Below are 23,159 nucleotides of genomic sequence, written 5' to 3' on the forward strand. Positions count from 1 at the left end.
GCTGAACAAAAAGGAATTCAACTATAATTGGTTCACTTAAGGTAGATTCTTGGATGAGCCCTGTGCCTACGATATGTTTTGTTAGCAACCTATAATTAGCTGGTGCAGAAGGTGGGCTGCTCACTCAGTGTCTCATTATTTTCATCTGTTGCTTAGAAAGTTAGCAATATGTTTGCTTCTTCATTTATCTTTCCATTTTAACACAAGATAGGAAAGTTTGGTCATACCATAGGATTCAATATAATTTGTAGAACTAAATAATTTTTTCCTGAAATCAATAAGAGAAAACACAAAAGAATTATGAGTAAAGTGAAATGACAAAATTTTCTAAGACAATTTATATTTTTTTATAGCTACAAACCTGAGGTCTTAACATTAGGATCATTTCTAGCTCCTAACTGGATCCGGTTAAAAAACAGATGAAAGCAAGGAATCTTGTGATATCTGGCAACGCATGCGTAAATTGGGTGAAGAGTGGTCAAAGACCACGCACCTACGCCACCGTGTCAGTCTTTCCCAACTCAGGATGTCTTAACAAACAGAGGAGTGGCTAGTGGTGGGCAGTATAATTTTAAGACCTCAGGTTTGAAGCTATGAAAAATACAAATTGTCTTAGAAAATTTGTCATTTGTTCATATGCGAACAAACCTTCGGTCTTAACAATAGGATAGACTCATACTTGGAGGGAGGTACAAGACATCCTAAACCAGCTGGGGGCCTACCCACCAGTCCAGCTCCAGAAGAAATGACTTCTGGAGAGGGACTGAAGACCGTTGAGAAGCTAGATAAATTGACATCTAATCACTCAGACCCTGAGTGACTTACAATGATATATGGGAGAATCATTGTATAAGGAACCAAAGAGAAACTTTGAGTGTCAAATAGCAAACCAATACACCAGGGTTTGTACTACTCACTACTCCTCCTTGCCAAGGAGTGGAGCATATGCTACCGAAGAGGGTTTGATATTCGTATATTAAGCGACCACACTCAGTATGTCTATCTTACTCACCTGTATCAGACCAGTCCAGCGCGAATGGCATGTCTATTCTTTAACCTGCCTGAAGGAAAAAGGAGGGTACAAAATGAAGGAGGACCAGCCAACTCACTCATTCTCTCATCTGGACAATCATCTTAGGTAAGATACTAAAGTGCCCTGTTAAGGGCAACTATAAGTTACACAACCTGTTGGGCAGCCACCACAGGATCCAGGGAAAACGTGTCCATTAATCTGTGGGCAACATCCTTAAGATAGAAAGAGGTGAACGTGGACTGCGTAACCAAGTACCATGCTCAGCACTCTATGTACAGACCAAGTTCTTTTTGAGCCAGAGAGGGACCAATACCCTTAACGTCATGCGCTCTAGCCTGCACAGATGTGGTGGTGAAATCATCAAGAGTCAAGTATGCCTGTCTGATGGCTTCCCCTATCCAAAAAGAGATAGTATTCTTAGACATCTCTTTCTTTGTATGGCATGTGCTAACAAAAAGTCTGCAGCAGCCTAGTCTAAGGTGCTGAGTCCTTTTAAGATAGCAACGCAGGGCCCAAACAGGGTACAACAAAAGCTCTTGAGCATCACCACCCACAAAGTCATTCAGTGATGGAATGGAAAACGAAGTGAACCTGTCATCGTGCACAGAGGGATTTTGGGTCTTGGCCACAAATTCCGGGACAAATTCGAAGGACACCGACCCCCAACCCCTGGGGTGGTGCTTCACATTACAGCTTAGACTGTGGAGCTCTCTACCCTATTGGAAGATGCCAAGGCCAGAAGGAAAACGTCTTGAATGTCAAGTTTTCCTGTCAGATGAGTGACACAAGGGCTCATATGGACTCTTAGTGAAGCTCTTGAGAACCAAGGAAACATCCCATGTAGGAGGCTTGAGATCCCTAGGAGAACTCGATTGCTCAAACCCCTTAACTGCAAGGAAAGTTCCCAGGACTAGGAGATGTCGATACCTTTAAGGCGTAACACCAAACTCAGGGCCTCTAATGGCAAACGGACGAACATTTCTCGTCCGAGGAAGGTTAAAAGTCTTGCTATTCGCCTGAAATAGAGGTTGCGAGTGGAGAAAAACCCTGTTATAAACACCAATCAGTGTATCACCCACTTGCCTTGGTAAACCGCGGGGGGAAACCGAGGTTGATCTTTCTGAGACTGCTGGACATATGCCCTGCTGTTCTGTGAGAAAAGCCTCTTGCTCAGAGGAGATACTTGATAGCCTCCAACCGTGAAGAGACAGGGATTCTACTGACTGGTGGAACCTTTCCGCATGTGGCTGACACAGGAGATTTCCCTCGGAACCTCTGATAACAACGACAGCAGATCTGGGAACCATTCTGCCTGAGGCCACAGTGGGGCTACCAAAGTCATCCTGAGACCCTGTCAACTCAATAGCCTGTTCAGAACTTGATGGATCAAACAAAACGGAGGGAAGGCATACACCTCCAGGTTTTCCCATGGATGTTGGAATGCATCCTCTGCTAACGCTAAAGGATCTGGGACCAGAGAACAGAATATCTCCAGCTTCCTGTCGAAGCGAGTCGCAAAAAGGTCCAGCAAAGGTCTCCCCCAAATCTGGAAGAGCTTGTCTGCTACCACTTGATGAAGGGACCACTCTGTGCCTAGGATCTGATCCCGATGACTGAGTTTGTCTGCGACCACATTCCATTTGCCTATATGCCTGGCTGAGAGCTCTACCGAATTGCTGACTGCCCACTGGTGAACCGCGACGGTCAAGGCCGTGAAGTTGATGAGAAACCAGGCCTCCCTGCTTGTTCACATAGGCTACCACAGTGGTGTTGTCCGACATAAGAATGACAGAATGACCCTCTACCTTCTGAAACTCCTTCAGACCCAGGAAGGCTGCCTTCAACTCCAAGGCGCTGATATGTTGCTGTTTGTCCTCCAAACTCCAAACGCCTGAAGCGATGAGGCTGCCTAAATGAGCCCCCCAACCTGCGAGGGAGGCATCTTAGAACAGAAAGAAGTCCAGTGGAAGAGAACGCAGAAAGACACCCTTCTAAAGATTCCAGTCGTCCAACCACCAATGAAGGTCTTCTCTCACTTCCAGAGATAGAGGAACCTTGAACATGGTGAGGTCCCTCGCCGGAGACCACCATTGCAGAGACCGAAGATGTAGACGCCCATGAGGGACCAGCTTCTCCAAGGAAGACAACACTCCCAGAAGAACCTGCCACTGATAAGCTGACTGATGTGGTTCCAATCTCTGATCCGAGGGAAAAACTTTTGCAATTGTCGTATCGATGACAATGCCCAGGTAGAGAATCCTTTGAGTGGGTACAAGGTTCGACTTTTCCTGTTTGACTACGATGCCCAGTTCTTGACAGAACCAAAGTAGACGATCCCTCTCCGGCAGCAGCTTTTCCCTGGAAATGCCAAGACCAACCAATCGTCGAGGTACCTCAGCAAACGGATCCCCTGAGCATAGGCCCAACTTGACATGAGAGAGAAGACCCCTGTGAGCACTTGAGGGGCTGTTGTCAGCCCAAAGCATAAGACTATGAACTCGAAGACCTTGTTCCCCATGAGAGAAGCAAAGAACTTCCTGGATGTCAGATGAATAGGGAGTTTGGAAGTATGCGTCCCTTAAGTCCATCGACAGCATGAAGTCGCCTTCCCTCATGGCTGCCAACACTGAATGCGGGGTCTCCATCTTGAACTGTCTTCCTGATGAAGTGTCAGGGTGGATAAGTCGATCATGGGTCTCCATCCTCCCAACGCTTTGGGCACCAAGATGTGACTGTAATACCCCAGAGACGGACTACTTCCTCCATCACATCCTTGTCCAGCATCTTCTGCACTTCCTCCTGAAGAGCCAAGAACTTCAGAGAATCTGGAGGATATGCTTTCCTGAGCTGCGGCTTGTCTGACAAAGGAAGAGAGAAGTTGAATGGCAGTAGGTACCCCACCTGAAGGACATCTACACCACCACTTCTCCGTCCCATAACTCTGCCACTTGGCCCAATGGCCTGCCAGGCACCCCCCTACCCATGGCGCAGGAGAGGGAGAGGCGCCTAACCTACTGACGGCCCCCTTTACCTCTGGCCCTTGGGCCCCTTCTTGACTTAAAGGAATAAGAGCGTAAGAGACGTTGGTCCTCTGACCTAGGCTGAGTCAAACCCGGATGGCCCTGCCGAGATTGAACTCCTCGACAGGCTACCAGGCAACGATCTTCTTGACTGCTGCTGGACAGGAAGAGGAGGAGGAGCCGGATGTCTCTGAGGACGAGACTCCGACTTAGACACAGCCTGGTGCACCAGTCTGTCTTTGGTGTCAGCCTGGCACCAGTCTATCACATTTTCCAGCTCGGTCCGAGGAAATAAAAATGCCAGCAAGGACTCTGTGTCAACTGATCCCTCCATCTTAGATAAAGCCGCATCTCTTCAATCAGGAGAAGGTTAGCCTATAAATTAACACTGAGGTGAGCCATATATGAAAACCCCTTGCCTCTGGACAGCAACAGACTTGCAAGCGAGGATGCACTCACCAACACTTCCTGGGACCTGTCAGAAACTATCTTGGCAATATCCATAGACCAGAAGTCCAGCCAAGAAACCGTCTGCAACATGGAGGCTGCCGTAGATTCCAACGCTGAGGCATCCTGTGGAGACAAGGACAAGGACGGAGCCACCGACCTCACCTGCTCCAAAGTCAATCCCGGCATCAAAAAACAAGAGTTTCGTAGCATAGTACTTCCTATGTCTCGTGAGATGTGGGGTAGTAGCTTGGCAGAGTCCCTTGAGCGAAGTGAACCGTCCCGGTCCGAAACAGAGGCATTAACCTTATGCAAGACCGACTGGACGTGCCCCGACAAGGGAAGCTGAAAAGATGATTTGGGATCCTGTGTAGCTCCCAGCAAGGCTTCCAAGCAAGAAAGAGCATAAAATGACCGAGCCTGAGTCCTATTTTCCAAATTGTTGAACCCACGAATGAGATCGACAACTTCTGAAAAGGAAGACAAAAACTCTTGCGTGTCTCCCTCCTCCTGCTCCGGCAATGGAGACCGACGACGAGAAGGATGTGTAGGCTCCTCTAAGGCACCTTCCTCATTAAAATGAACGGAAGGACCAGCAGCCAAACACCCCGAAACACCAACTAACCTGTCTGGGCTGGGTCCATGCACCGGCTCCCGCAACGAACCCACTACAACACAAGGAACATCTCTACGCACTCCTCCAACAGATGACTCTTTAACATGTTCACGAATGGTCACGGGCGTGGCAGACGTACGAATGTGAGTTGGAGAGGAATACCGAACACTCGAGATCAAAGGAGAATCCCCCAGAGTCAAACACCTGGAAGCACCAGGGAGAGGGGCAGGCAAACACTCCTGCTGCACCAACTCTGCGCTCACCACCTTAGACCTCTTGACAGGTGCCTTGAGATCCTTACGGCGACAAATAGGCCCTGGAGAAGTAGGAGTGCTTGCATCATGTGCATGGACAGGGGAGGTTGCAACACGCTTGCGATGTGAACGGACGGGGGAGTTTGCAACACGCTCGCGATTCAATGCAGAGGATGAAGCAGCCACTGCAGATTGCACAAGGGAAGACACACTAACACTCTCCGAAACACCAACACTCTCAAGAACACGACCTTGTTGTTCCTCCCTCGTAGGCAAAGAAAGAGCAAAGTCCTTAGCCTTCCAACGCTTGATACACTGACGTGGCGTAGAGGGGGAAGAAAGAAAGAAAGACAGCACTAGTTCCTTACGTGATCTCTTCGCATGAGGCGGTGACAATGCAACACGTTTCCTTCCAGTCCTCCCAGCCGACAAGGCAGCCAACTTATCATCCAAAATAGAGTCCAACCTCTTAAGCACTGCCTGGCATAAAGCCTCATACAGATCAGCAAGAGAAAGCTCCGAAGGACATGGAAGGGAGATGCAGCGAACTGAGTGCAGAGGAGACTACTGGGAGTGACGTCACCGATGGAAGTGACATCACTGGTGGTGACAATGTCACAGCTTCCCCTCGGTCTGAAGGGGAAGCAGACGCCACTGGCGGAGGACAAAACGACTGATCCCGTGACATCATTAATGGGGCTGACGCCACGGCTTCCCTCCGACTCGAAGAAGCGGCAACAGTCACTGGCGGAGCAATACAAGATGGCTGACCTCGGCTACCCACGAAGTCGAGGCCAGGAGGGGGGAGCGAGCCTCCATAGTGTGTGCTAGCAACCCCTCCAAGGACAGGGGACCCCCTAGCCCAAGCGTCTTCCAAATCGCTGCCATCTTGGATGCCTCCGACTCTGGAATAAATGAGAATGATGAAAAAGCCTCCCCCTTCCCGGGAATCCAATTAACTCCGAAGAAAGAAGGGGCGGCACTACAAAAAAATCAGCCTGAGGCCTCCAATACTTCCAATGACGAATCAAAGGAAGAAAAGGAAGGAGACACAGGCACAACACAACTTATGGGGTGCAAGTACTGCAGGAGATGAAGCATCGGGAAGAGGCGAAAACCTTCCCATGAAGGAAGAGTTGAAACCTCCAATGCTCTCTCTTGCTATAAAACGACTTCCACTGCTCTTTAGGGCATGCATGGCATTCCGTGTAAGGATTCATTATAGTACAAAAATTAGAGCAGCACCTGCTACACGTGATGTGGGGATTGGTTGCTGCTGAATCAAAAATGAGAACACAGAAAAACCTGGAATTCTGGTGGGGCACACACGTTCACGAGGCCGAGAGGGAGCAGAAGAAGCCATAATAACAGCCACACACACACATATACTAAATACAAACGAAACGGGCAATGAACCGGGTAAAGGCTGAGAGAGGTCAACCACGATTCTCACCAAGGCGAGTAAGAGAAAGTTTCTTCACCCGATTTACGCATGCGTTTCCAGATATCACAAGATTCCTTGCTTTCATCTGCGTTTTAACCAGATCCAGCTAGGTGCTAGAAATTATCCTAATGTTAAGATCGAAGGTATGTTCGCGTATGAACAAAAGAGAAGCATGTAATTCTTTATAGCCTTTTTACTTATCAGATTTTGCATCATTCATGCGATCAAGATAAAATAAAACTTGTGTTTTTGTACAAAAAATTCACCCTAAATATGCTGTTGCTTTCAGATTTTAGATGCATGTGATATGTGAAGAGAAAATGAAGAATATGTCTTATTATGTGACTGGACTTGGTGGACTCATGATCCAGACTTATTGATTCTCAAAGTGGAGAGAAAGGGACCCCAACAACAACATTGAAGCTCTTCTAGATATCTGAGTCTTACCCTGGGCAAAGATCTATGAGTCCCCCTCAACCCCCCTAAACAAGCCAGAGCTAAGGCTGCAAGACTGGTGACAACTTTGTTATGTGGGGAATCAGTCAAAGAGCAGACTGTCCATGTGTAGAAGACCCACAAACCATCAATCATATTCTTTGTAAGTGGCCCCTAAGCACCCACTGCACAGATAAAGACCTTAAACTAGCTAACATCAACACTTGTCACTGGTTCTATGGCTAGCACGATAAGATATGATGATGATCTTTAAACCTGGACATTCAAAGATTTAAAGACATTATACATATAAGCACCAAAATATTATATATATATATATATCAAGTATATAAAGTCTGGTCCAGAATTATACGATTCCCTTTTATGCGGTCGCTAGCTCTCAAAAATAGATTTTCTGTATCTGCGAAGCTGTTCAAAGTCTGTGAGTCACGCGCTGCAAAATGTATAAAATCTATTGTCTTTCAAGTATTTTAGATGTGGGGGGGGGGGGGTGTTTGCTGGTATCTGAGAGAAGGGGTGGGGGGAATGCTTGGAGGAAAAAACTATTATTCCTTCAAGGGGAATGCGAGAGAAAGTTTTCCTGCTCAGCCATTAGCTAAGATGGAAGGCTCTGCCTCATGCATTTGTGACGTCATAGCGCACTGTGTATGAATGATCGGTATCATCATTATCGCCATACGTATTATTCAGATCTGCGAAGTGTATTCTGATCATCTGCATCATGTATGCATCTGCCTAGAAGTCGAAGAGGAAGACCTATTTTCTCAAAACTAAAAAAGCTTGCCCTTAAAGTTAAGAGACGGAGGAAGGAGTAACTTCCCTTTTGGCAACAATCGGCAACTGAAATCTGTCACTGCTGAATTGAAGTAAGAATTTTTTTTCTAGTTTAACTTGTTTTGACAAAGTTTTGGCATTTGATCATTTATTTTTTTCTATTGTTGAAATAGGTTTTGATGAAAATGACTAGTAAAAGCGATTAACAGAGAAGCAGAGGTGTTTTTTTTTTTTTTTTTTTTTTGAGCAGATGATGTTTGAGAGAGAGAGATGAGAGAGAGAGAAGAGATGATGACGATGAGAATAGAGAGGGGGGGGCGAGGAGAGAGAGAGAGACGGAGAGAGGAGAGAGAGAATCATTTGATCTAAACTTTTCAAGAAACTGTCATTCCATGTTGAATTTTTATCATTTCTTTTTAAGAAATTGTAATTTCAGATCAAATTTTGAATTTCTGAGAGAGAGAGAGAGAGAGAGAGAGACGAGAGAGAGAGAGAGAGAGAGAGAGAGAGAGATGGAGAGAGAGAGAGAGAGAGAATTGTTCGATAAACTTAAACTTTTCAAGAAACTCATTTCATGCTGAATTTTTAATTTCATCAGTTCTTGTTTATCGTAGAATAAATTTATATTAAAAACGATTACATAGTGAACTTGCCAGACAAAGAAACAGACAGGCGCCACCAGTCCCCGAAACCTCAAATGGTTCACAAAACCTTTCCTCAGCAGAATAACTCATCACGGAGGATGAGATAGAGAAGTTTGAAGGGTTTTTGGCTGAGGATAGGTAGAGGAAATTCCATCCAAAAGGTTTTTTAAAGGAAACAACTGTATCGTACAGTACACTTGCACCCAATGGTGGCATTGTTTAAGTGTGGGAGTATTCACCATCCTGTAAGTAATTAATTTTTAAATTTTTCAAGTTATTAAAATGTTTTTAATGTTTTAATTATCCATAAGAACATTTCATATTAGAAAAAATTACAATATAGTACATAGAAAGTATTGAAAATGGGTAGTATAAAAAAGTTTGGACTGGTTAAGTTGCCATTTGCCTTGGCCCTAATGAAATTATTCCCATAAAAAATGTAAGGAAAACATACATAAACTAAACTTTATGAAACATTAACAAAACTGTAACACTTAACTTTACAAAAAAACTCAAATTAAAATTGATTTTTTTTTTTTTTTTTAACATTTTTTTTTTAATACAAATTTTCAACTTCTTCACCACTTTCAACTTTCTGTTTTTAGTAGTATCACTTGGTTCTTCCTTTTTGCTACTACTCCTACTAAAGGCCTCTTTAAAAAATAACGATCCAAGGAAGATTGCTTCTGCCTACTTTTAACAATGTTCCTGAAACGACTCAGGCAAACGTCACCGAATTGTCAAGCATACGACCTGTGTAAGCCTTTTCGGGGTGTCTCTTTTCTACAAATGATTGCACCTTATGAAAAGCAGCTAGAGCATCCTTAATTTCTGCCGTTGTCATGGAGTCATCGTCTCCTCCTCGCCGCTGCTAGAGAACTCCCCTTGAACGATGTTATGTTGCATGGCCTCCAACTCCTTCAGGTCATCCGTCGTAAGCTCCTCTTGGTGCTCCTCGAGAAGGTCATTGATGTCGTCCTCGTCGACAACCAGCCCCATGGACTTGCCGAGTGCAACGATCTCATCAAGATCTGGTTGCGAAACAGTTTCAGGATCGTCAACTGTTTTCTGAATCTGCAGCACCAGCTTCGCCCACGTCGAATCCCTCGAAGTCTCGGGCGGATACGGCATCAGGCCAGAGTTTCCTCCACAAGGAATTCAAGGTTCGTCTCGAAACCTCCTGCCAAGCTTGGTCGATAGTCAGATGCATATCACGATATCGAAATGCTCCTTCCAAAATTCACGCAAGGTGAGGTTTGTGGTATCGGTGATGTCGAAACATCTCTTGAAAAGATGTTTCGCATACAGCTTCTTGAAGTTCAATATTACTTGCTGGTCCATGGGCTGGAGGAGAGGGGTGGTGTTAGGCGGAAGATAAAGAACCTTGATGAAGGAATACTCCGCTAGGATATCTTCCTCGAGGCCAGGGGGGTGAGCAGGGGCATTGTCCAACACCAGCAGGCATTTCAGAGGGAGGCGTTTCTCTTCCAAGAATTTCTACACTGTCGGGCCGAAACAGATTTACCCACTCCGTGAACAAAAGCCTCGTTACCCAGGCTTTCGCATTAGACCTCCACATCACTGGAAGCTTCTCCTTAAGCATTTTGTGGGCCTTGAAGGCTCGAGGAGTCTCTGAATGATACACAAGTATGGGCTTCACCTTGCAATCCCCACTGGCGTTCGAACAAAGTGCGAGCGTAAGCCTGTCTTTCATAGGCTTATACCCAGGTAGCTTCTTCTCTTCCGGCGTGATGTACGTCCGACGAGGCATTTTTTTCCAAAAAAGGCATTTTTTTTTCAAAAAAGGCCAGTCTCATCACAGTTGAAGACTTGCTGAGAACTGTAGCCTTCCTTGATCATCATCTCGTCGAATGTCTTTTTAAAGGCTTCGGCCGCTTTCGTGTCCGACCTGGCCGCCTCCCCATGCCGCACGACAGTCTGGGTTGGCGTTGATGTCCCTTCTCCTCTGTCGTCTTCGGTCTGGGCAATCAAATCGCCGAAAATAGTACTGGCCTGTGGCAGATTGCCGTCTCCGTTATCGTATCGCCAGCGATTTCTTTGTCTTTTATCCAGACAAGAAGAAGCCTTTCCATTTCATCGTGCACGTGGGTCCTCTTGTTGGACAAAATAGTGATACCCTTGGAAGGTGTAGCTGCTTTGATGACATCCTTCTGCTTAAGGATGGTGCCTAATGTCTACGGATTTGGGCCGTATTCCTTGGCAATCACACTTAATCGCATACCAGCTTCATACTTCTTGATAATCTCTATCTTCGTTTCCAAAGAGAGCATCCTCTTCTTTCCGTGAATTTCAAGTTTCTTGGGACCCATGACTACGTATATACTATACGTAATTATGTTGTGTAGTACATATACGTATGTAGTAAAGTTCTCACACAACACAATAAAGTATACTACAACGAAATCACTACCGAATTTATCTTAAGAAACGATATCGTTAGAACGAACAAAAACCGCGTGCATACGATACAGATGATGCCATGCAGTGGCCGAAAAAGCATGCCGCTACGTAGATAGATAGATAGATAGGTACATAGATAGATATATATATATATCAAGTGCTGCTTGTATGGCTGAGAGTTCTGCAGTGCAGTGGTCCCCCCGTATTTGCGGGGGATGCGCACCAGACCCCCCCGTGAATAGTTAGAACCCGCGAATGTTTGGAACCCCTGTAAAAACGCTAAAAACAGTCTATTTTGTTAGTTAAAACACAAGAAAAAACCCACTAATAATGTTCATACTGGTTTTTTAATAGTTTTATCACAAAAAGTGCATTTTATGATGAATAATGCGGGGAAACATTCCCGAGAGAAATCCGCGAATGTGCGAGTCCGCGAATCCGGAGAACGCGAATACAGGGGGTCCACTGTAAACACAGATGATATCAAAGGAAGCCCAACTTTGATTAATTAATTATTCAAGAAAACTGAAGGGCCCACTCCAGTATTGTTTTTTGAGCCATCTGTATATACCATGAATTGGTTTCCCTTTCTTCAGATGTGCTCTGGGCATGTTAGCGGCACCATCTCGTATTAGTCATATTTTGTTTAAGAAAGATAAGACAAAGTGGGTACATATTTTTATTCGTTTCAATCCAAGGTGGTGGGTCTTCTATTGTTGGAGGGAAAACTGGCGTTATATTATAAGAGTTCAATTATGTATTTGGCTCTTTTTGAAGAAGTTAGTACAATGCTGTTCAATCCTCCAGGATTACAATTCAGGAAGCAGGTAGCAGCAGATGATGATCCTGCTTTTAGGGAGAGGCATATATGTAGTGTTATTAAGTTGCGGTGATGTCTCAAAGGTAGTATGCCTGTCTCTGCTAAAAGGGAATTTTGTTTGTTGGGGATGTTCTAAATGCACCAGTACATAAGGTATTTCAATAAAACCACAGATTAAATAGCCAGCACTGCACCATCTTTACACTGAACAGAAAAGAGGGTGAAAGTCAACAATTCCAATGCAGTGCTCTGCATTGGAACCAACGAGCAAAATACTGCTAGGAAACTGTTCTGAAAAGTGAAGGATACAAAATGCCACAGTAAAACAGTAGTAAATGAACCACGAATGGCAAAATTGATTTAAAATTTTCATGAAAATGCTAAAGGAACTTATGGAGGGTGAATATGAAAGATATAAAAACTTAATGTAACTTCAGCCTAAAGGCAACATAATTCAATTACTGAACACACAAAAAATACATTCTAACATTAGCAGATGACCAAACAAAAAAATTTCCTAAACCTATTTTTTTATTTTTCATTAATTAGCTAGTACTTAGTAACACCAATATAACAAAAACGTGGCAAAAATCTTTATAATGTAGGCAATAACTGTAAACATAAGTATAAAAGCTAAATAGTTGTTCTTCTCTTAAACAAGTAAAAGACATTACACAAACTCAACCATAATAGAAGAAAACAATCAAATTCAGTAGTTATCCGGTTATTATCCAAAATACCCACCTTCAAATACAGACAAAGGGAAAAAAATCAGTGACTACCTAACCACAAAAGCAGAGAATTAATATACAAAAATTAACAAGACAAATTAACAAGGTCCAATCAGCAGATAATAACCAAAATTCTGAGGGTTTCATGAGTTACTAATTACTGATAGATATTGACTTATATGAATCTTTGGGGCTTTGAGGTTTGCCCAATACGTGCAGATATCATCTACTTGACATTTTCATTGTATCTCAAGAAGGACTGAAGAGCTGGAGATAAACTATCTTCCCCAAACAGTCTAAATATAAAACCACTAATGGTTCATTGTTAAAAGCATTTTGACCTGTGCTGAAGACAACCCCCATGGTGTTTACATCATATCACCTTCAAAATGCAATGTCGCAACCCCCATGGTGTTTACATCAAATTCCCTAATATGAGTGACTCAAGACAACTGTACCGTACCTTCAAAGAGCAATGTAGCAACACACATGGTGTTTATATCAAATCCCCTTATACGAGTGAGGTACATCTTCTTGATACCATCAGTAAGGAGACCCATAATGCCTGATGGTGGTTTTAAGGCATGACCTGCAAGGCAAAAAATGTAGAGTACATCAGTAGTATACTAAAATATATAGCAGGCATGGAGCTACTTTTATTACTGATGTATTATTATAAAAAATCATTATTACAATAGTTACAATTAACATTCACAAAAACAAATCTTCTTTTGGGGATTTAAACTGAAGAGCAATATAGTTCCCTAAAGATAAAGAATGTCTTTATTATCAAATCCCAGTAAACATTACCTAACTTATATTGCATCATTTTTTTAATAGTAAGGAGGATTAAAATAAAAATATTTTTACAAAAGGGCACAAACACACACATATGTACTGTATATACAGTTCTCCCCTACTTTTTTGCAGGGACAGGTTTCAGTAACCACTGCGGAAATACAAAATCCCCTCTAAAAACACTACTGCCAAATACCCTGTACCCCTTAACCTAAAATGCTTATAACTACCAAACATCCAGTACCCCTCAACCTAAAATGCTTATACTGTAACTGTCTATTTAAAAAGTTCACTGCCTAATTTAGTAGTTAAAAAAAATATACCTTAAATTATCATACTAAAACAATTCAATATCAATTCCAACAAAAATGCACTGCAAACCATCATCTTACCCTTTTACAACTGTTACTATTATGACAATGATTTATTAAGGGATTTTAAAATAATATTAATGTAAACACAGCAAAATATCTATAAAATGTTTAATACAAATTAAGTCAATCTTTAATACAACTTAAATAAATCTGTCTTACAGAACGTTTAACAACTAATCAAGTTGTCCTTGTATACATAAGCATAGCCATTTTCTTTCATAGTAGTATTGAAGTCATCCTGTTTTCTTTATATATTGGTTAAAATAATTAAAATTATCACTAATTTGCTTTATTCTTTATAGCGCAGCACTGTTTATTCAATAACTACTGTATTTTTTCATATTGTGTTTGCGACTAAAAACAGATTTTTATGGTAAAAATAATTCATGGTTTACTTAAAATGTAGCAATGCATCTATTACGCCCATTCCAGGTTGGGCATCACAGTGAGTATAACAGGTGGGTACACACACACACACACACACACACACACACACACACACACACACACACTCTCTATTCTCTCTCCCTCTCTAGTGTTTTTGGATGATAGAGCATATTGTACAGTATTTAAAATATTTTATTTTCCAATATAAGCAGACTGGAAAATAAAATGAAAATAATTAGCAAATATTTCAAATATTGTACAATATGCTCTGTCATCCAAAAACATTTTACAGTGATATCACTTCAAATACGTACATCCTACAATACCTAGAGAGAGAGAGAGAGAGGAGAGAGAGAGAGAGAGAGAGAGAGAATTATACCTGTTATGCTCTCTCTCTCTCTCTCGTCTCCTCTCTCTCTCTCTCTCTCTCTCTCTCTCTCGCTAGGTATTGTAAGATGTATTTGAAGTGATATTACTGTAAAATGTTTTTGGATGATAGAGCATATTGTACAATATTTGAAATATTTGCTAATTATTTTCATTTTATTTTCCAGTCTGCTTATACTGGAAAATAAAATGAAAATAGCCAGCAAATATGGCAAATGGGCTATTTTGCAAAGATTATATAAAGTCAACAGCTTATTTTGCAAACACTATCTTTATATTTATACATACTTTGAATCAGTCTACACTTCTTTTCCTCTTCAGACAAATTCCACAAGAACAAAGGAAAATTATTCACCTTTCTTTCCATTTATGTACTTATGGTCTATGTGCAGTTTCCTCGCCTATCAGTGGCATCTTATAGACTAAATTACAAACTGAAAATTTCTATTGTTTCATCTTGCTGGTGGCCTGAATACAAATTACTTTTAACTACTTGCTTGCAATTTTCAGAGGGTCTTCTCCTACATGGGACCATAGTTGTTATTATAAAAAATATGTTTATAAAGTCTACTGTTCTTAATTGTTCTTAAATGAAAATGAAAAACTGGAGTAAGCTAACATTAAAGAGGTTGGACAGCTAAATAAGAAGAGACCAAATGAAATTAATAAAAAGGTAACTGTACAATGCGGTGAGACGGACGCAAAACGATGCTACCATTTACCAAGTTTTAAGCATGTCATGCATGAATAGGAACAGAAAAAGTTGCATTTCTATTAAGTTAAACGACAATACTTACCAAACTTGAACTGTTCATTGTCTAAGAGTCTAATTGACGCAGGCTGACATCGATGTAAAGCCACCTCTCTCATGCAATTAACACCCATAGTAAAATTGGGGAACACGATGGAACCGTAATGTTGGACTTGCGGCACAGGACGTACCTTCAATGTTACTTCAGTGATAACTCCTATAGTGCCTGTTAGGAAAAACAATTTTGAAATTTAAGTCCCATTTAAATTAAAAATTTTGAATTAATTTGTATTTCTCATAGCTAACTAATCTGAGGTCTTAACATTAGGATAAATCTTCTGGGATCAGCTAGAAACCGGTTGAAAGTAATAAAAAATAGTAAATGAAAGGAATCTGTAGTATCTGGCATCCAATAAGTAGCTGAGGTGGAAGCGTGATGTATTTAGTCTTTCTTTCAACTCAAGATAAGACATAAGAGGGGGGCTAGAGGTGGGCAGTCAAAGTTAAGACCTCAGGTTTGTTAGCTATGAAAAATGCAAATAAATAAAAAATTTGTTATTTGTTGAACAAACTTTTGGTCTTAACATTAGGATATAGACTCACACTTGGAGGGAGGTATGAGAATCCTGAACCGACTGGAGGTTCAACACACCTGATCATTCTTCTAAGAAATGAGGATTCTAATAAAGAGGACCTAAGCCTTGAGATGTTATATATGTCTATATCTAACACCCAGTCCACTGGGTTTAAATACAATGAAACACTGCATAGTATGTTAGTCAAAGAGAACTAACTACATCTGTTCAAGCAACAAACCATGTCAACCACATGAAAAGGGTTTATCACCGCTCCTCACTCCCCTTGCTGGAGAGAGGAGTTGAAGCTACTTAGAAGCAGATTTGTATGTTGTATGGAACACAGAAAGTACTGTAACAGTATGACTGCAACGCTCACCTGAATCAAGCCAGTTCCAGTGTATGATGTGTCTGTTCTTCAAACTGCCCATAGGAATTGAAGAAAGGAGAAAAGGGTAAAGAAAAGAGACCAGTCATCTCATTCATTCCCTCCTCCATACTATCATCTCAGGCAAGATACAAACTGTCCTGCCAGGGGCACTGGATGAGCTACACAACTTGCCGAGTGTCCAAAGACCTGTGGGCAATATCCTTCAGGCAGAATAAAGTGGAAGTGGTCTGATAAAGCCAGGAAACAACATAAAAAATTCTATGAACACACAAGTTCTTCTTAAATGCCAGGGAGGAACTTATTCCTCTGATGTCATGTGCTTCCGCATACACAGCATTTGTAACAGAACATCATGATGAGGGGTAGGCTTGCCTAATCACCTCGTGTAGCTAAATGAAAAGGTATTCTTGGACACCTCTTTCTTGGCCTGGCTTGTGCTAACAAAAAGTCTTCAACACCTAGGCTCTAGGTGACGAGTCCTTTTAGATAACAATGCAGTGCTCTGATGGGGCCAAGCAGTAACTCTTGAAGATTGCTGATAACAAACTCTATAATGGAAGGAACAGAAAATTAAGCAAATCTGTCATCATGAACGGTGGGAATTTTGGGTCTTATCCATGAATTCCAGGACAAATTGGAAAGCTATGACTCCCAACCCTTTGTGTGTTTACGTCATAATCATGACCAAGGAGCTCTCCAACTTTCTTTGAGGAAGCCAAGGTCAGAAGGATAACTGTTTTTAAAGACAGTTCCCTGTAAAACGATTGACACAGGGGATCGAATCCTTGAGTAAACAAGACTGCTCAAAGCTCTTGAATCACATAGAGAATCCCCAGGATGAAGTACTATCCATATCTTTCAAATGAAGAACTAACCCAAAGGCAGCCCTGTAGCCCTTGACAGTAGAAACAGAAAGCAGTTGCTCTGTTCTGAGAAAGATGAGGAAAATCATTATCTACTAAACAGAAATTCTGAGTGGAGAGAAATACCATCGATGACACCAATCACAGCAGATGGATCATTTGCCTTTGTACATGGCTGATGAAGATCACCTGAAGAAGCCGGACATCTTAAGTCGTTGCTCTGCAAGAAAGCTCTCTCGCTCGAAAGAGATACTGGACAGATGCCAGACATGAGGAGATAAAAGACCCTCCCGATTAGGGTACCTCTCCACATGAGGATGGGAGAGAAGGTTGTGTTAACCCTTAATGGACGGATTAATCCTCAGTAGTAGTAATAACAGTTTTGGGGTGGTGGACGGATTGATCCTGTAGTTAAAGAATATTACGCGCCATTGATTTGGAAAGAATCAGGCAGGAAAGAGGTTCCAATACTTTTATACCCCATAAATTCACTTATGGGAACTCTTATGCTGACTAAGATCACATGTGTGGGCATCGCAGGACTACAGTAGTGATTGTGACTTGAAGGGAGAATGTTCTGCATCTCTCTCTCACATGATGTCTTTTTGTAAATTTGCTTGTAAATATACCAAAAGGCTGCTGTAGTTTTTTGTTCTTGTCTTTTACGATAGTATGTTGGTTGTAAATGTAATTTTACGAGGAAAATTGCAAAGAAATATTAGAAAAACATAAAAGTAAAAAAAAAAAAAAAAAAAAAAAAAGTTACTGAATCTTCGTTCTTGGTAAATTTGCGTAAATATTTTTCAACAAATATGCTAAGAATTTGTTACTGCTTATATTTCTCATCTGTTTTGATATTGTGTGAGAGTAATAATAATTTACAAAATAAAATAAATTTATTCATTAGAAAACACATATAAATTGGTAACATTTATGAATGTCTTGTAAAAGAAGCCCCACAAGGGGTTGTAAATACTAGTCATTTTCAACTTCTTGTGGAAGGTGGGGAAATATTTTATCATTTTTTTCCTTCACCATGTACATTTGCTTATCTTCCTCTTTCCATTGATGTGTTTTTTTTGTAAATTGGCCAACCTCAAAGTTTACCCAGCCTAAGGAGCTGCATATCAATATATATTTACCTGTCCAGTAAGGGTTAAGGTGGAATCTCTCTCGGCACTGCTGAAATTCTTGTAACCCATTGCTCTGTTCAAGACATGATGGATCAGGCAGAATGGAGTAAAGGCGTAAGCTTCTACGTTGTCCCAAGTTTGCAGAAGGGCGACCTCTAATCTAGCAAATGGATCTGGGACCAATGAACAGTAGATCTAACATGGGTCTTCCCCAAGTAGACAGAAGAGATGATAGGATAATCACAGGGGATAATCCCTGGGGATGTCCTATAATAAGATGCTCTACGCAGATACTTGCATGCATAGCACCCTACTGTTAACTTGTGCAGGATACATCCTATGAGGGGATCCCCTATGATGACATAAGTTCCGAATGCTACTCAACAGAGATGTCCTATGATGATAGGACACTGACACAACCACCCATATTTTTTATGAAATCAAACTGTGCAAAAGTATTATTTTACATACATAAAATGATATTGTTAGATTACAATAAAGTTTTGTACATACCCGGCAGATATATACTTAGCTTATGTCTCTGACGTCCGACAGAAATTCGAATTTCGCGGCACACGCTGCAGGTAGGTCAGGTGATCTACCCCCTGCCTGCTGGGTGGCAGGAATAGGAACCAATTCCCCGTTCTAGAACCAGATTTTCTCTTCCTCCTGTCTCCTGAGGGGAGGCTGGGTGGGCCATTCATCGTATATATCTGCCGGGTAAGGGTTAATATGTACAAAACTTTATTGTATTCTAACAATATCATTTTTGTACATGCAACTTCCCCAGCAGATATATACTTAGCTGATTGACACCCTTGGTGGTGGGTAAGAGACAACTATTTACTGAATTAGACAGGTAAACAACATACGTTGTAGGTAATAAATAAATAAAACCTTGGTTCCTACTTTTTCAGGCGGAAGATTCCATGGCTAATGCCTAGGAATCTGCTTCGCCTCAAAGAGCCTCAGAGGATGTGACCTATGGCCTAAGAAGTTCTTGTGGGTCTGTCGATGGGTCTTACCCATTTACTCGACAGAGCCTCTTACATGACAATACGCCTAGCCTAGTGGCATAATTAAGGAGCAACAACACCGATCCCGATCACCTGATCCTAACACGAGGGTTAGTGCTTAAGTTGAAAAGAGTTATCCCCAAACTCCTTTCAAAACAACCCAAAGAAAAAACACGACGTTAAATAATAAATTTAACTCACTAGTTAAGGATCAGTATCGGCTCCCTATCCCAGCAATGTATCTGCAGACATGTATCAAACCAGAGAGAAGGATTTCTCGTAGGTTATCTTGACATCCTTCGGATAATGGGAAGTCAACACAGAGTTGCATCTCCCGTATGTGACAGCTAATATGTCCCTTATGACATATTGTTAATGGAAAGAACTAGAATTCAGAAAAGCTCGCACTTCATGCGCTTTTAATTCTCAGCTGTTTGAAGGAATCATCAATGCACTTTATCAAGTGCTTAGGAGATCACATTGTCTCAAAGAAGGCCAGGGCGTTTCTTTGATATAGATCTCTTCTGGGTGAAGCCTGGAGCCTGGCTAGCACTTCGTGCCTGGCAGTGGAGCCTAGCGCCTGTCTAGCGCCTCGCGCCTGGCTGGAGCCTTGCGCCTGAATGGCGCCTGGAGCCTTGCGCCTGAATGGCGCCTAGAGCCTGGCTGGAGCCTCGCGCCTGGTGGCGCATGATTGGCTCCCTCCCTCCTGGCTAGCGCCTCGCGCCTGGCTGGAGCCTTGCGTCTGGCTGGCGCCTTGCTCCTGGAAGGCGCCTGGAGCCTGGCAGAAGACTTCATGATTACTGTCTATGAGTCTGCATGCCTCAAGAGTTTCAGCGAGGTAGGTGACCTATGACTGACAAACCCTTCTGGATCATGTCAATGGGGGCTAGCCCGCTTACACGACAGAGCCTTCTCGGATCGTGCAATGGGGGCTGACCCACTTACATGGCAGAGCCTTACCTGTATCATATCAATGGGGACTAGCCCTCTTACATGACAGAGCTTTAGGTTTCTCTTTACTGGAAGGAACCTTGTCGCCTGGATGGATCCTCAATCCTGACTGGAGCCTAGCCCTTGAAGGAGCCTGGCTGGCGCCTCGCGCCTGCTTGGCTCCTCCACACTTGCTGGAGCTTCGAGCTTGGAAGAGTCTTTAGGCTGTCTGGCGATGTCCACATCGGACACTCTTATATCTGTCCGATTTGTTCGCTCTGGCGCGCGCCAGGTTGGAGGCCCGCTCCTTCTCAGTATCCGACTATGACAGAGTTTCCTTGGAACTGTCCGCCTCTGGCGTTTTTCGCCTGTATTGGCATTTGGTTTGCGCCTGGCTGGCGCTACATTGTCCGAGAGTCCCTGAAAACAACCACATAGTTTTTTATCAGGAAGACTGGAGAGGGTGGAAGAAATTCTTCCCCTTTGAGCTTGTTTTGGCCCCTGGCAAGGGAGGTGATTGTAGTCAGCTACATCCAGTAGACGACAGGATATCTAACAATGCGAGAGAGAAGAGTCTTCCTCCGAGGAGGATCCTTCGTGAATACTTCCTTTGCTAACGAGATCTCTTCTTACATGTTGATGAGGTTCCTCGTTGCAGAATCTTCCTATCCTTGCCCGAAGGAAAGGAAGGAGTCTGGAAGTCGAAGGAGACTCCGAGCTGAAATTGGGCAGAACCCTGATTTCTAGCTCTAATTGTATCCTTCTGAATACCTTCCGGGAAGCATTTCGAGCCCTCATCGCACCCGAAGACTTTGTAGGCAAACGTTTAAACCATCTCTTCTTCTGTAGATGAAAATGTAAGTACTGCCTGGGCAACGAAACTTCTATCTGAAAGCGTTGCGTCAGGAATAGAGGGTTTTAGTTCTTTTGCCAGACATACTATACTGGCAGAACCCATTGCCGAGTCTCCATTGAATCTGATGCGAGATTCCAATGCACAAAAAAATTCACTTGTCGTCTTGGTGTTTAGGGCTAAAAGAAACAAAGAATTCCTTCATAAACTTTCTCAAAGAAGTTTGATGAGGAGCAGTTCCATTTTGTCGAACACGGAATCTGTGGCCACAAAAAGATACCATTCGAAGTACTGATATCCTACTCTTGTCATATTTGCGGTATCGTATAAGATCCCGAAGATCTTAATTCTAATTCCCCTTGTAGAGACAGAGTATAGCTTTTTTTACTGCGTTTTTTGATAGCAGATATATACATAGGTGATTCTTCCCTCTGAAAGTGAAGAAAAAACCTTGCTATGTTGGTTCACAGAGGTATCGGAAGAGGACAGTTTCCTCATTCCATCTAGCACGATCTGCAGCAATTCTATGTCTTAGCCATGACTATTGTCATTTACTTTGAAAAATCCTCTCATTCATGTCCACTTCTGGTCAGTCTGCACGCGGACAGACTCAGAGTGGAGAGGTTTTTCAGGTCTATTTATAATAGATGTCTGATAGAAATATCCAGATACTCTTGGAAAAGCCTTACGAAACATGCTGTGAGAAGAACGTGACTTCTGTGAATCCAACCTCTCTAAGGCCAAAATGAGGCATTCATCCTCTCTTCCTTTGACGCCCATTTATCTCAATATCTGTTAAGAATTTATAGCTAAGGGAAAAAAGACTAAAGTTTATTCCCCTTCTTTAAATTAAAGATGTCGTATATTGCTACCTCTCTTGGTTCGAGGAAAAGGAAGCAGTCTATAGAAGCCTGTTCGTCTTCTACCTTGCGAAGAGATCTATGAAGAAGACTTTCCGCAGGTTCTCACAACTCTTTTCAATAAATGTTAGACATACGTTAACAGTTATTATCTTCGATCGAGAAGGTTCTCACGGACATGCAAAATCTTGCATCGAACCTCTTAAGATCGTTACGTTCTGTGTCTGTTCCCAAATAGGTTCTCTTTTGTTAACGCGAACAGGGCGAAAAAAGAGATTCTCGATGCTCTTTGCGATATGAGAGAGTCATGGAATTGGCCTAAGTGATTAAAATAAATAATTTCATCATTCCTTGTAAACGACCCCTTTCCGATTAAATGGGTAACGAAATCAGGAACGAATCTTGGCCGTTACTGAGCCTGCTGTCCGAGAGGCTACTGGACTCTTAGGTTAATAACTCGCTAAAACGAGAAAATATCTTGGATGGTGCTGTTCTGGCGCATTGCGCCAGGCTGGCGCTTCTGACGCTTTGCACCAGGCTGGCGCTTCCTTCTAGTTCTTTTTAGGTTATGTGCCAGAACATCTGTCCCTTTATGGTACCCACGATCCTTCACATGTTAATTTCGCTCTTCGTAGGAAAAACAAAAAACTTTTATATACGTAGTATAGTCCATTCAGGGAAACAACTTCTGCCACTAAGAGAATGTTTCCCATCCGACTCACCCATCTTCTCTTGAGCAATATCCGATTCTAAAAAGGTTGTGTGCGTTCTCAAAAGGATGATGAGAATTATATTATATTGTGCTCTGCCGTATTAGAATCCTTTATAATACTGTCACATTGTGGTAACAGCATTAATCTAGGAAAACTTTGTAAGGATACTAGGAATTCTGTAGTTAACCTCGGTATGTGCATAAGACTTGACCATACCGTATAGTCTTAGTGAATTCTCTACTACATTCATCTTCTTACTAAGCATGTACTCTAATAAGCCATGCTTTTGTAAGCATGAGAGCATTATATAATATAGAGTTCCGCTGCGTTAGAATCCTTTAATAATGTTACCTACGGTAAACAGCATTGAAATGTTTGCAATATCTCTTATTGAAAGCTTCTTAGCAAAAGGCAGACAATGTTTTATTTATGTTTGCTTAACTATCCCCTCAATCCGAGGCTAAAACC

General features: G+C 42.3%; 1 protein-coding gene across 1 annotated transcript in view; it reads right to left on the reverse strand.

Moving 5' to 3' along the window:
• The window catches only part of LOC135212073 (alkyldihydroxyacetonephosphate synthase, peroxisomal-like), a 132,084-nt gene that overhangs the window by 63,068 nt on the left and 45,857 nt on the right, over positions 1 to 23,159 (reverse strand). The window contains exons 9-10 of the mRNA XM_064245421.1: positions 15,404 to 15,583; positions 13,124 to 13,249 (exon numbers count right to left, since the gene is read on the reverse strand). Of these exons, the coding sequence (XP_064101491.1) occupies positions 13,124 to 13,249; positions 15,404 to 15,583 (306 nt within the window). The remainder of the gene's footprint in view (positions 1 to 13,123; positions 13,250 to 15,403; positions 15,584 to 23,159) is intronic.

The sequence above is a fragment of the Macrobrachium nipponense genome, chromosome 40, assembly GCF_015104395.2.
Source record: "Macrobrachium nipponense isolate FS-2020 chromosome 40, ASM1510439v2, whole genome shotgun sequence".
NCBI lineage: Eukaryota > Metazoa > Arthropoda > Malacostraca > Decapoda > Palaemonidae > Macrobrachium > Macrobrachium nipponense.